The sequence below is a fragment of the Ptychodera flava genome (genome assembly GCF_041260155.1).
Source record: "Ptychodera flava strain L36383 chromosome 23 unlocalized genomic scaffold, AS_Pfla_20210202 Scaffold_23__1_contigs__length_28996876_pilon, whole genome shotgun sequence".
NCBI lineage: Eukaryota > Metazoa > Hemichordata > Enteropneusta > Ptychoderidae > Ptychodera > Ptychodera flava.
In genome coordinates this window covers 17,873,939-17,888,726 of record NW_027248277.1, presented here as the reverse complement: position 1 = coordinate 17,888,726, position 14,788 = coordinate 17,873,939, and the positions used below count along the sequence as shown (strand labels likewise).

Here is a 14,788-nt window from a genome sequence, read left to right as displayed (position 1 = left end):
TTTAGTTTGTGAAGTTTTTTCCAAATTTTTGACAGAAAAAATTACAGAAATAGTCCACTGTATTGATTTGAAATTTGGTTTTTAAATCCCTACAAATGTTCTCATACATATTACCATGTCAGAATGAGATGAATAATTGTAATACTTTTTTGTCTTTGTTGTTTTTGGTAACAAATAATCTTCACAGCAACCACTTCCAATGCTAGTTTGAAATTTGGCATGAAGGTTACTTTGAGTAGTGGTACCATAACATATTCAGATTGTGTTGATATGAACAAAATTAATAAATATTGTGAAAAGACTTTTTCATTTTTTGGTAATTTTCTTTCTACTGGAATTAAGAGTACATAATGTGGTGATTTGGCAAGCATTTGATATGGTAAACTGTATTTGTGTTGAAATGCGGTAAAAAATCATTAGAAAACATAGCTGAGGTGATTTTAGCAGGTTTGGTTTCCAACAAATATATTCCGAAATTTTTTCCATATTTAAGAGTGTCAGTTATAAATAGTTTTTTTTTTTCAGGTTATAAATAGTTGTCACACTTCCTTCCATCTGGTCATTGTATCTCTTATGCAAACATGGTCAATACAAAGGGGTGGACCATTTGATATCCTGGGGGGGGGTTCCCTGGAAGATTTTTAGAAAATATTCCAAACAAATGTCAATAAAAAATCAGCAAGAGAAGGTTTGACAAAATAAAAAGGTGGGAGGGTTGGAAAAATGTGCAATGGATCAGGTAAAAAAGATAATGTACGTCATTAATCTTCCAGACCCCCCCCCCTGCCAAATTGTCCACCCCTGGTGTCTTTTTGCACGTTATTAACCGTGCAAGTGTATATTAGTTGAAGATGTCAAGTTAGGTAAGGATTTGAAACGAATAGTCAAATTCACTACTGTTAATTTCCTTAACTTTATCTCTTGTGTCGTCATCCTTGTGTAATTGGTTAAGTTTGTAAGTTTTTCCAGATGTGGATGTACCAGCTGTTCTGGAAGAAAACTGTGTTTACTTTTACCTGTAGGGTTTCTGAGTTGATGATTGTATGTTGAAATTTCTCCATGTATCTGGTGTATGGGCAAAATGTAAACATTGGTTTGATGTCACGGTTATCTTCAGTTACATAAATTCGCAACATTATCAGTATGAACACACAACAGCAACACCAAATTCATGAGTGTTCTTCAATTTTATCAGCAAATAACAAAAACAACAACCACATTACTAGCTTCCCTGTGATCAGAGATACCTCTATGCTGTTATGTCTAAATGTTTTAGTGGAGACAGTGGTTTGAACGAAAATTTCTCTGCTAATTTAACTTTTTATTAAAATTCAATAATACGGCTTTTTCCCTGTCATAATTCATTTACCAAAAACAAACGTTTGTCAGAAAAAAACAAGAAAACAACTTATTTATCTATACTTTTTTTCTCAGATTGCACTGAAGGCTATCAAATTGATTAAAAACTTGCAAAATTTCCGTAAAAGAGGGGGACACCCCCTTTAATTGTCTCCCTCACTAATCAATTTTTGTAACTATAAGTTAAACCTCTCTTTGTGTTTCTCGTCCCTTACTCAGGCAGCGTTGCTGCATGACACTGTAGAAGACACCGACACAACATTGGAAGAAATCGAAGAACATTTCGGTAAAGATGTAAGACAAATCGTGGTAGAGGTCACAGATGACAAGTCCCTCCCCAAGATGGAACGCAAACGACTACAAATTGAACATGCACCACACATAAGTCACGAAGCGAAATTAGTGAAATTAGCCGACAAATTGTACAATTTACGAGACTTGAAAGAAATCGCTCCTGAAGGATGGACACCTGAACGAATACAGGACTATTTTCTTTGGGCAGCCAAAGTCATCAAGGGACTCAGGGGTGTCAATAAAGTGATGGAAGAAGCGTGATGAAATTTTCACTGAAAAAGGTGTATGGCAGCGTGTTCATTTTTAGCCGGATGCCGGCCAAATTGACCGGCTACTTTCGTATTTTGGCCGGCTACTTTTCAGCACTGTTTCGCTCTCTGGCCCGGAAATTCTGGTTTTGATAACAATATTGTGATTTTTTTGTGGTCTTGCAAGCCGGAGATAATATTTCAGAAGTGCCGATGTGGCTATATCATGTAGTCTAGCAATTTAGGCGGTGAACTTGTTGCTATCACTGTAGTTCCGTGATCAGCGAACGTTATAGCATACTGGGAATTGATCGCTGTCGAGGTCAACCTTGCTTGCCCGATCACAAGCAGAATTATTCCGACGTTCACGTCGGGTATAGCCGATACAATTACGTTATGCCAGCGAATAGCCGACCATTTCCGAGTGAAGCCGACTTTTGTTTCGCTCAAACCTGGAGAGAAAGTCGACGCTTGAGAGCTTTTTTTTTCTGCGTAAGAGTATAGAGTAAGAGTAGGGCCTTGTCTGATGGGTTTGGTAGGTTTTGATCGAATCTAAAGCGACCAAAAGTTACTGAGTCTTATTTTTCATACTTTGAAACGCCATGTCAATCCATCCGTGGTCAATCACGATGCCAATATTCAAGTCGATCGACATCGCGTTTTGTGGAGGGGCCGTGGTGCATCGCTGAAGAGAAAGTCGACGCTTGAAAACTTTGATTTTCTGCGTAAGAGTAGGACTTTGTCTGTTGGTTTTGGGAGGTGTAGATCAAATCTAAATAAACAAAAAATTACTTGGTCTCACTTTTCGTACTTTTGAAACGCTACGTTGATCACAGTGTCAAATTTCAGGTCGACCAATATCGCGTTGTGTGTACTGTTTACAATTGACTGCCGGTGCTGTGTACACACACGGTGCAGTACAGGCTGGCGTTCGGTGTCGTTAGTTTGAGGTTTTATCAAACATGAACACTGAAATTTATCTCTTTTTTTCAATTATATTCAACATCAGCAAAAAATCAATAATCAGCTCACGGATTTGTTTTATTGTGAAATTAGTACAGTGAATTAAAATCACTGAAAATTGTGTTCCTATAATTCATTGAATTGAATAAACTGTTTGATTTTACTGTATCTTCAATCAAGTTTATTTAAATCAGTAAAAAACTTTGTACAGCCAGGCTGGTCAGGATTCTAGCGGATCGTTTTCTGGGTTGTGAAAACCCCTATTCTATGATGTATTTCAAAATGTTTGTTCAAGTCATGAGCTAATATGATTCTACACAACAGTCTGGTGAAATTTTGCTATTATCCTTGTCAACTGGATACAGTTGACAGGCCCGAGTGATATCAAATTAATTTTTCTGACGTTTTTTAAAAACTGTATCCCTTGAAAACATGTTGTAATTGACAATGATAATGATTATTCTGTATGCTGAAATGGTCTTTAATTATACTGTACAAGAATGCACAAAATTACTCCAAAATGTCTTCAAAATTTAAAATTTCTTGCCCACAGGGACGGGGGAACCCCGTCCCTGAAACCCTCCCCTGTGTGTATGTTGGAATAGCCTTTTATACACTGTATAAGAATGCATGAAATTGCTCAGAAATGTCTTCAATTATAAAAATACCATCAATGATGCTGTAGCTTCTCAAGCTTGTGGTCAAGTCAAGTAATTAATTGTTGGCATGGCATTGTTGGCAAATAGTAGATTATGTAGGGGCATGAGGTGGGATATGGACCCAAAGAACCCAAAAGATGATTAAATACATCAATCAAAAAAATTCTAAGCTACAGTATAAACTGCCTAAAGATAGTTCAATGTGGAAAAAAGTTAAACAATTCAGAAATAAGAATTAACAGTCCAAAATAGTAATGACGCACTTCCTTACTGACCTGAGTGCATGTGAAATACACAACCTGGCATCTGTAAATTAAATGTATACCAAGTGATCATTTCCAGTCACTTTTAACTGTTTTTAATGGATTTTCCAAAGAGTCCTGTGGAAATGATGAAAAACGCCTATCTGGTCTTGTGTTTGTATAACCTCATGGCTGATAATTGTCATAGTATTGAAAAAAATTGAAAGTGAAGAAATTACTGTTTTTAATAGGCATATTTTCCTTGAAATATATGACCATGTAAGAATATATGCTAAAAGTGTTTAAGAGTAAATTTCTTTTCAAAAAATAATTTAATTTGTGACCAAAGGATTTTTATTCTTTGAGTTTACGATTCAAACATTGCAATTTGTTCAATCATCTTGTGCAGTGCAAAATTTATAAAATGACTGAAAAACAAAAAAAATTGGCAGAATTACAGTCTTTGTGATGTAAAATTATGGTTGACATCACGATAACTGTTAATCTGTTTGAAGTACTAATATACTGTAATTTAAAAAAGAAAAATTCATGCAGAAACGGTAAAATATATTGTCAGCAATGTAGTGTTAATTTTGACTTTACATCAAAATATGCCTTTGCTGGATACCAAATATATAGGGCGAAATATCAGCCATGTTCAGCAAAATCCACACAACAGCATTGATCCTCTTCTAATTTGATTTGATTCGCTTATGTTATCCTTGTATGACAGTCAGTACAATATGGAACTTGAACACAACACAGTGATATTAAAGTATGCTGTAAATGAAATGGTGTGGCTGCATCCATATGCAGCAATAGGAGTGCCTTTGTCTCTCACCCCTCATTTCCAACCTGTCCCATCCCTGAAAAAATAGTTTGGTCTTATATTTATCATGTTAATAATTTCTGTTTTGTTAAAATGTGCGCATCTCAAAAACTTTTGATCATAAACATTTTCATTGTTTTTTATAGCTGACCAATCAGTTAACCTGTTTATTTTGAATATTTGCGCATTTTTCCTCAGTATTTGACATTTTCTGAATACCTTCTTATTCAGTTTGTCATTTTCTAAAAGTTTAAATGCTCCATTGTGTGGTCAAGCTTTCCACATGCATCAAATGTGGTACTTCATATAGGAGGGTCTGCCTCTAGAGGGCGGGCATCATGAACACTCCTGTGTTTGTTGGTTAATTCCTCCACATAAACTTCTGATTGTACTGTAAACATTGAACATGGCCGACGTCCGATTTTCCTGTCTAAAACTTTCACTCATTTTCGTTCATATGACTCTGAAACTCCAGGAAACGATTGGGAAGAAAGGGTTATCTTGAAATATTGAGGTACTCGCCGATATTTTGCAAAATTAAATGAGAAAAAATGCAAGGAAAATGCCGACAGGATGACAGTTTTCAGACTCGGAGGCATATGATCATCTCTGCAGATTATGCAACAGGCCCAGATCACGTGAGGCCATGAGGGGATATCCACGCAACTCAGTACCAAACACTGGCGCTCACAGAGTGAGCAAACACAAAGTGAGTACCCCTAACGTCAGCTCAGTAGTCTGTAATAGATTGTAGTCAACTAAGAAACCTTGGAGAAAGGCTTAACACTGTGGCTATGCCGCTAAGTCCCTTTTGATTTTTGTCATAGCTCAAAATCGTTCTCCCACACCTCAACCTGAGCCATGAACACCCCCACCAGTTTATGATATGACCCATCACAATGGCATGACGTCAACGGAAGTCTTGACAGACGGAAGTCTTGACAGACGGAAGTTCTTGACAGCAGCAGATTGGTTTTCAACTCTAATACCTTCTCTGTCTATAAATAGACACGAGAAGGTAAAAATAATACTTGAAACACCCCTCCCCCAGGGAACCTGGTTGCACACAGAAGCTAACCGCCTACTTTTCTTAATTTTCCGCCTACTTCAAAATTTTTGAGAACCCTGACTGGCAGAATCACAGCCATAGCGGTGAAATACATTGTATTTAATAAATACAAAAATTGTATCATCTGAACATTCTGAATGGCAAGGTTGCCCCTTTGCCCCTTTGTAAAATTGGGAAAGGTGACAATGAGTATTTTTGCAGATTGTTTGGAAAATATAAAGTCTCGTTTATTCCCCTACTCAGTGCTTCAGCTTTACAAGTTAATATTACATCTTACAGTTTAGTTTGACCAGCAATAAAATACATCGTTGTGAGACGTGTGGCAGGAAATAGAAGGCCACATTCCTGTAAACTCCCCAATAAGTTTAATTTGTGACATTTTATTCAGTATGTTTGTTTCTGTAACACCTTTGCTATCAGGGTCTTTTGCTGTCAGGGTCTACTTCTGAAAAGTTGTTGAATATCATGGAATTTGATGTGTCAAGAAGACAACGTTTGTATATGTGTTTACTATTGTTCCTGACAACCTGTGGATGTCGTCTGCATTTTTTTCAAAGTATTCATAAATATGATGATGATCAATATACCAGATGCAAAAATATGGAAAATGTTTTTAGCTTCTCAAAGAATATATGTGAGCAAAGTAAACTGAAAGTGTACAGATAAATAAAGATCGTCTTTCTCACGTCCGAGAGAAAGGGCATTCCTCTAATCATTCGACTTGTCTCTCTATCATAGGAGTAGCAGATGTATATATATGTATGTATGTATGTATGTATGTATGTATGTATGTATGTATGTATGTATGTATGTATGTATGTATGTATGTATGTATGTATGTATGTATGTATGTATGTATGTATGTATGTATGTATGTATGTATGTATGTATGTATGTATGTATGTATGTGTAAGTATGTATCTATGTATCTATGTATGTATGTATGTATGTATCTATGTATGTATGTATGTATCTATGTATGTATGTATGTATGTATGTATGTATGTATGTATGTATGTACATTTTTAATACATCTACACTGACAAATTACGATAGGGCTTCAACTGCACCTTCTATATGCATTAAGTGGTCACCTGCGATACGTGTGTTTATGAATCCTTCATGTAGGGCCTAGGTTAGTACAGTAAGGGACCGGATAGAAATTACAGGGAGGGAGGGAGGGCTGGAGCTTTTTAAAATGATGCCGCGCACACAGTACAATAAATTACCCACAATTCTCTTTGATTTTTATCCTTGAAGGTTACTTTTCTGCATGTAGGCACTAATGTGCAGCATCAGAATAATTATTAAATAATATCAAGTAAAAGTACGTTTAGAAATTTCAGTGAAAGTTTCAAAATAACCATTAAACAACCATAAAAGTCACATTCTGTAGGTACTACAAATGCCTTGCTTTTTGGGCAGCAAGTTATGATGAACTGAAGGGGTCATTCTCTGAGAAAACTTAGCATGCAAATTTCTTTTGCCTCTTCCATTGCAAAAAATCAATATCTTTTGTTTCATAAAACAGGTGCAACTAGTCTCCCTACTTTACTTCACATTATTCTGTATGGCTGAGGACACAATCTGCGGCAAATTTTACAAAAATGCTATCTTCTCTCTCAATTATGCATAATTTTCCAAATCATTTAAAACGAGACTTGAGAAGAATGGCATGCATAAAAGTACGTTTTCAAAATTTTGATAAACAGTCTGTAAATTTGTCTACACATGGGAGACATGGTAGACTCCACTGAGGAATCTCCGAGGGTACAAATCATAATGAATTATGGGAAATCTACAGTACTGTGGCGCATACAAGTGTTGGCAAGGAAAAAGTCATCCTCCCTAGTTTTCATGCGCAACAGATGGTTACCATCCCCGAATAATATGAAGCCCCTTCCTTTGGCGACCATCTCAGATTTCACCTTTAAAATTGACCTCATTTGCATAAAAATTGAGCAATCAAAATTCAGTACACTAACTTTGAAGACCAGGTCAACGGCCAGGTTGCTACATTGCAAACATCAAGATCTTAAGCCATGTCAATGTTCAGAAGAGGATTTATAAAGAATTATTTTCAGAATTTTCTTTGACCTTTGACCTGTCCTACATCTCTACCCGGCAGGTAAGCTATGGCCATCTTTTCTCCTATGTATTAGAGTCGATGAGGGCTGGTGTCTATTGAACAATGGCCAGTATGGGACCAAAATGCACATTTAAATTTTGAGGTTGTAACTTACCTTTGATCCTTATCCCGTTCCATAAAATTACAGGCTAGCCAATAGAGATAGAAGTCTTTTATTTGCGCAAACAATGATGATAATGTGAGCGAAGTTTCAGTCCCAACGGTGCTTTATCACAATCGATAAAGTAAATTTGAGTGAAAATGCATCAGTTTCTAGTTAAACTGCGGAACTTGAATCGTGAAATTTGGCATGCAGCCAGTGGTGCTTGAATTAGCTTACCTAGCTATACTCAAATATCAATAAGGTCATTTAAAAGTGCTGGGAGCACACATTACACAGACCTGACATGTACAAAAGCCTGACACAGGCCATGAAGCTTGTACGGATGTACTGGTGGTTCGCAAGACAGTGAACCTTTTTTAATCTTTAAAGAAGTCGGCAGATGGTCCGTGTAGTCAACATAAAATAGGGGTAAACGAAACTTTTGGTCGCAAAAAAATACTGACGGAAAACATGTGGAGGGTTGGATCCGAACTGACCTACTTACTTACGAACTTTAAGAATAATTATGCACCCCCATGTATCAAGTTACGTACTTACTGACGAACTTTCAGATCTATATGCACCCATGTTTCAAGGTACGGACGGACTTTCTCACCAACTTTCAGATCCATGCACCTCGTATCAACTTGCTTACTTGTTTACTTGCCAACTTTCATTTCTTACTGCGCACCCCTGCATCAAGTTACTGACTTACTTTGAAACTTTCATTTCTGTATCAACTTACCAACTTACTTACAAACTTTCATGTCTAGCTATGCATTCCCCGGTATCAACTTGTTTACTTAATATTTACTTGCCAACTTTCATTTCTAAATATGCACCCCCATGTATCAAGTTACATACTAACATACTCACATACCTCACATACTTACGAACTTTCAGATCTAACTATATATGCACCCATCATGTATCAAGTTACTGACGGACCTTCTCGCCAACTTTTATATCTAACTATGCACCAACCCACCCCCTCCCCGATATCAACTTGCTTCCTTTGCCAACCCCCATTTCTAACTATGATCCCCTTGTATTAAGTGACGGACTTATGTACTTACAATACTTTATTTCCTACTATGCGCCCCTGTATCAAGTTACGAACTTACTATGCGAACTTTCAGATGTATCTGTACCCCATGTATCATTTTGCGGACTGACTGACTTACTTACGAAATGCCACATCCTTGTATCAAGTTACTAAGTTGATGCAATGGAGAGCATCGCTAGTCATCTCATATCCAACCAAGGTACGACTTAGAAGGTGAGACCCGTAGAAAAATCGATCACTGCAAGCGACTAGTTTGTCGGTGTATTTACACTTAGCTTCTCGAACGGTTACAGTCGATAAATGCTATCGAAAGCCTAGCAAATGCATGTCGGAAGACGATTATTAGAACTTTGATACAAGGGGATGCATTGATAGTCATCTGAGTGTAGTACGACTTAGCTTCTTGGACAGTTACAGCCGTAATATAATATCCAGCGCGAAAGGTGATGCATTTTAGATATGCAAGTTCGTAAGTAAGTCTGTAAGTTGATACAGGGGGATGAATAGTTACACCCGGAAGTTCTTAAGTAAGTTGGTTGATTAGTTCATACACAGGGGTGCATAACTAGACTTGAAAAATTCGTAAGTAAGTAAGTTAATCCGTAACTTGATACAGGGGGTTGCATAGTTTTACCTGACAGCTCGTAAGTGAGTCTGTAAAAAAATTAGACAGGGGTTGCATCGTTAGATATAAAACTTCGTAAATAAGTCAGTCTGTAACTTGATACAGCGGGTGCATCGTTACATCTTAAAATTCGTAAGTAAGAATGTTCGTAACTTGACTACAGCTGTGCATACGGCATCAGTCGCCTAGCGGAGAGGCCATAGAGAGAACCGCTCGGCTAAATCTCCACTCCCACAAAAGAGTGGTTCAATAGCCGGCAAATTTGTTACATATTTCTGACTGAGACCGCTCACTATCACACATCGCACATACAAACTTTATCGAAGCGAAGAAACGAATTCATCGCTTTAACTGGGCGAACGATAACCTCGGGGACAATTCTGTCCACCAGCAGAGTTACCAACCCAGGGTAGAAAATACGGCTAGTTTTCAATCGGGTTCGAACCCACAACATACGGCATCAGTCGACTAGCTGAGAGGCCACAGAGAGAACCGCTCAGCTAAATCTCCACTCCCACAAAAGAATGGCTCAATAGCCGGCTAAGTAATTAAGCAAGTCCGTAAATTGATACAGGAAGGTGAATAATTAGATCTGAAAGTCGGTAAATCCGTGAGTTGATACAGGTAGGTGCCTAGGTAGATACAAAAATTTGAAGTAAATTAAGTGATGAGGGAGGGGGCACAGTAAACTCTGAATATCTGTAACATTATTAGATATACTATGTCAAAGAAGAGTATGACTTAGCTTCTAAAACTGTTACAGCCGTTAATATTGGACTGTATATACTCAGCAAGTTTGTAAATATGTAAATCTGAACGCTGATACGGGGGCTTTAAACCATACCCTATTGTTTTCAATGTTGAGGTGGACCTATGTGCAGGGAAATGAAGGTGTTCACCACTGTGCTGTGGTTTAACCCCATTGTTTTCAATGGTGAGGTTGGACCTATGTACAGGGAAATGAAGGTGTTCACCACTGTGCTGTGGTTTAACCCCATTGTTTTCAATGGTGAGGTTGGACCTATGTACAGGGAAATGAAGGTGTTCACCACTGTGCTGTGGTTTAACGCCATTGTTTTCAATGGTGAGGTTGGACCTATGTACAGGGAAATGAAGGTGTTCACCACTGTGTTGTGGTTTAACCCCATTGTTTTCAATGGTGAGGTTGGACCTATGTACAGGGAAATGAAGGTGTTCACCACTGTGCTGTGGTTTAGCCCCATTGTTTTCAATGGTGAGGTTGGACCTATGTACAGGGAAATGAAGGTGTTCACCACTGTGCTGTGGTTTAACCCCATTGTTTTCAATGGTGAGGTTGGACCTATGTACAGGGAAATGAAGGTGTTCACCACTGTGCTGTGGTTTAACCCCATTGTTTTCAATGGTGAGGTTGGACCTATGTACAGGGAAATGAAGGTGTTCACCACTGTGCTGTGGCTTAACCCCATTGTTTTCAATGGTGAGGTTGGACCTATGTACAGGGAAATGAAGGTGTTCACCACTGTGCTGTGGTTTAACACCATTGTTTTCAATGGTGAGGTTGGACCTATGTACAGGGAAATGAAGGTGTTCACCACTGTGCTGTGGTTTAATCCCATTGCTTAAAAGGGCCAGTAACACTAACTTTTTGATAATTGTTCTCAATTGTGTTCATAATATCAACCGCAATCTCTTGTACAACTCCCAAAGCATGTTGAAATACACAGTATTCAGTTTGTCAACTCAGCCTGTACATGTGTAGACTGCATTGTTATTGTTGACAGCTGAATTCTTGTCTAGACTAGATTCACATGTAAACAATGACAGTATATTAAACATATATGGCTGTTATGTGTAAATTGTGTTGTTATTAGTGAATTCTGGTCTGTGGGTGTTTCAACTTTCTTTTAGGAGTATAATAAGAATTTGCAATTGACATAAAAAATAAAGATAATGAAAAAATCGATCAAAAGATAAAGCTCCTTGCCCTACAAAGAAAGCATGTTAGTAAACTGTAGACTAATATTTCATGTCCAATGATTTTTAATTTGCACTAATTGATTCTGTTATTTATGGAATGGCTGAGAAACAATCAGACAAATTTTATACCAAGAAAAGGCCATATTTCCAGAGTCAATAAACGTTTATTGTAATAATACTGAAAACCTTTCATATGACTAGAACTATACACAGCGGCATTCTCAGTTCAAATTATGTTTTATGTCTTGAATACTGTCATAAACTCAAATCATAAATTCTCGAAAGCTAGAAAAACAAATGATAATTTAAAAGTTCTTTAAATAAAAGTATTGAATGTAGTCATCAACGTGAAATATTATTAATACATATAAATTCTCATAGGATAGAAAGGAAAAAACATTCTACACATTACAGAATATTACAAAAATACTAAAACTAATGATAATCTCAAAATTCTTCAAATACATATCTTGAATAAAGTCTCTGACATCAAAATAACTGATAACTTCTCACAGTAAAGAAAGGAAATCATGAACATCGAAATGTTACTTGATATTTGTCTTTGGATTTAACCAATATCAATCAACAAAACACAATTTGGTACAATTTATTGCGTCCTTATCACTGTACAAACACTTTGATGCTGTGGTTGTCCCTATCAGCTACAATCACTCTGCAAGGTACATCATCTGTCAGTGTTATACCAGTGGGGCAGTCCAGCCCATCACTATCACTATCAATGCGACAAACAAACTTACCACTACTCTCAAACTTCAAAAGACTACTAGGGTCGGAATGGCTACCAGTACTAACATAGACATATTTATCTTTTTCAATTGCTATTCCCCTCGGGTTTCTCATCTTACCGTCCCCACTCTGACAATTAAAGGAATACAAATACTGGTCATCTGCATTGAATACCTGGATACGATGGTTATCATGGTCTGCTACAAACACCATTCCAGTTGTTGAAATGACTACACCCCAGGGACAGTTGAATTGCCCTTGACCTTTACCTTCTGACCCAAATGACCTAAGGTATATGCCGTGTTGTGTGTAAATCCTGACACAATTCCAACCATACATGTAGTCTGTCACATAGACATTGCCATCTACAGGACTAATTCCAAGACCGTATGGATTTTTCAACTCATTTTGTCCAAAGCATCTAATGACATGTCCATTCTCATCACTGACAACTACTTGTTTAATGTTGTAATCTGAACTATAGTATGTGTTATTACTTGATATAGCTATATCACGTGGTGTGAAAAGCTTATTAAACTCTATGAACTTCAAGATTTTCTTAAATATTCCCTCTCTTGTGGTTATCTGCAACCTATTATTTCCTGTATCTGCAGTGACAATGTCTCTGTCTTTGTTTATGGCCACACTCCAGGGATTATTGTACTTTCCTTGAGCACTTTCTTCACTGCCAATGGTCTTCACCAATCCTTTGATGACAGGTATGATGACAGGACAGCCTGGTATTGGTTGATCTCCTATCGTCATGGTAACTTCACATTTTCCATCCAATTGTCCAGCCACTTTAACTCTGTGTGTACCATCTCTGTTATCAGCTACATTGATGTCTTCCCATGATGCATCAGGTTTTCTTACCTTTGCTTTCACTTGTTGTTTTGGGATGACTTGTTTTCCTGTGGAATCTCTGGTTATGATCAGTAAGTCTGAAGAGTCACCTTTAGGGAGTTGTTTTGGGATGTTTTCAACTGTACACTTAGAGATTTCAATGTCATATTGAGATTCAAGAACTCCCAGAGTTCCATACTCAGAGAATTCATCATGTGGTTTGAATATTAGGTCCTCATGTTCAACCTTTGCTATAGTTTCTATTGTAATCAGTTGCTTGATACGAGTGCCAACATCACCCTTTGTGGAGAGAAGTTGAGCAGCATTCCCATGATGCATCAATTTCTCAGTGTAATTGCCTGCACTCCTAATGTTACTATGTTTTAACTCCATCTCATCAATATCAGCAACTGCTCTTTTAATTTTCATTTTGTAATTGTTTTTCAGTTCATCTATCAGTCTCTGCTCTTCTCTCTTTATTTTCTTGATGATTTCTTCTGCTTTCATTCTCACCTTCCTTTCTTCTCTGCTACACTGCTCTGTAAGATCAGAGGCTGCCATGCATTCAACATTTTGTAATTTAAAAACAAAAGAATGAAGACAGAAAAATGTCAACGTGAATTGGTGCCATTTAGGAAGAACGATAAAGACTTAAGATGAAATACGTACCATCAGTTTTGTGGGTAAAATTTCATATTTGAATCTACGTACTGCAACGGTGCACTCAAGATACAATTTCTGGGTTTGGCGGGGTTTCTTTAGTGTTTTTATTGTCGTTTCTTTTTATTTCGTGTATCTGGATATTTATTTCAAATCTCGTACGTTTCACTACAAAAGGCTCAATAAAATATACATTTATGTGACAAAAATTGACGTTTCGATTTTCAAAAAAACGGGACGGTGAAATCTTCATGTACTCCACAGTCTTCAAAATGAGTTGACACACGCAGTGGATCAGCCAACAATTGCAGAGATGATAAATTTGAAAGTCCGAATATCTGTCCCCGAGTGCATTCTACTGTAACAACTAGAAACATTATATTAAGTCATGGCGAAATAGGGACAGAAGTGTAACGAACCGAAAGTAGTCTATCGCCATTATATTTGAAAAACAACTTATCCGTTTTCATGTCTTTCCATTCAAGTTAAGCGCATTCAGGTCGAACCATTTGATATTCTTTGGATTGGTTGGTTTTTGTAACAGACAGTCTGGACGGGCACGTTCGAAAAGAATCGGCCAACAGCTCGCAAAGAGAATTAAAAAAACACCGAAAATACTACGTTCTATATTTGCATAACGTTTACAAGTCCACCTTTGCAACGACCAATCCCTGACTGCAGTCACATGTTTGTAGGCTTCTTCTCGTGTTATCTGAGTCAGACAAACACGACGTTCAAGTATACTGTCGCTACCGTTAGTTTCATTCGGAGAAGTGATAGACTGATACAAGTCACTGTACTTTATGCCGTTCGATGAAAAAAGGCCAAATAAATTTTATAACCATTTGTACATCAAACAAGCTTGCTTCATACTCGAATGTCCAGGTTTATAATGATTTTAGTCTACGTTTAACGCAAGAATAATACCATATCAAGTCTAACATACATTGCACTTTAACTTTCCGTTATATTGTGAAATTTTACTTAATGGTTT

The 14,788-nt window shown here is 37.3% G+C and overlaps 1 protein-coding gene and 1 pseudogene across 1 annotated transcript; one reads left to right on the top strand and one right to left on the bottom strand.

Moving 5' to 3' along the window:
• Nucleotides 1-1,960, top strand: part of LOC139123794 (guanosine-3',5'-bis(diphosphate) 3'-pyrophosphohydrolase MESH1-like) — a 79,839-nt pseudogene extending 77,879 nt beyond the window's left edge.
• Nucleotides 1,961-12,165: 10,205 nt separating this feature from the next.
• Nucleotides 12,166-13,695, bottom strand: LOC139123793 (tripartite motif-containing protein 2-like). The gene has a single exon (XM_070689946.1). The coding sequence runs from the start codon at nt 13,693-13,695 to the stop codon at nt 12,166-12,168; it is 1,530 nt and encodes a 509-aa protein (XP_070546047.1).
• Nucleotides 13,696-14,788: the final 1,093 nt, after the last annotated feature.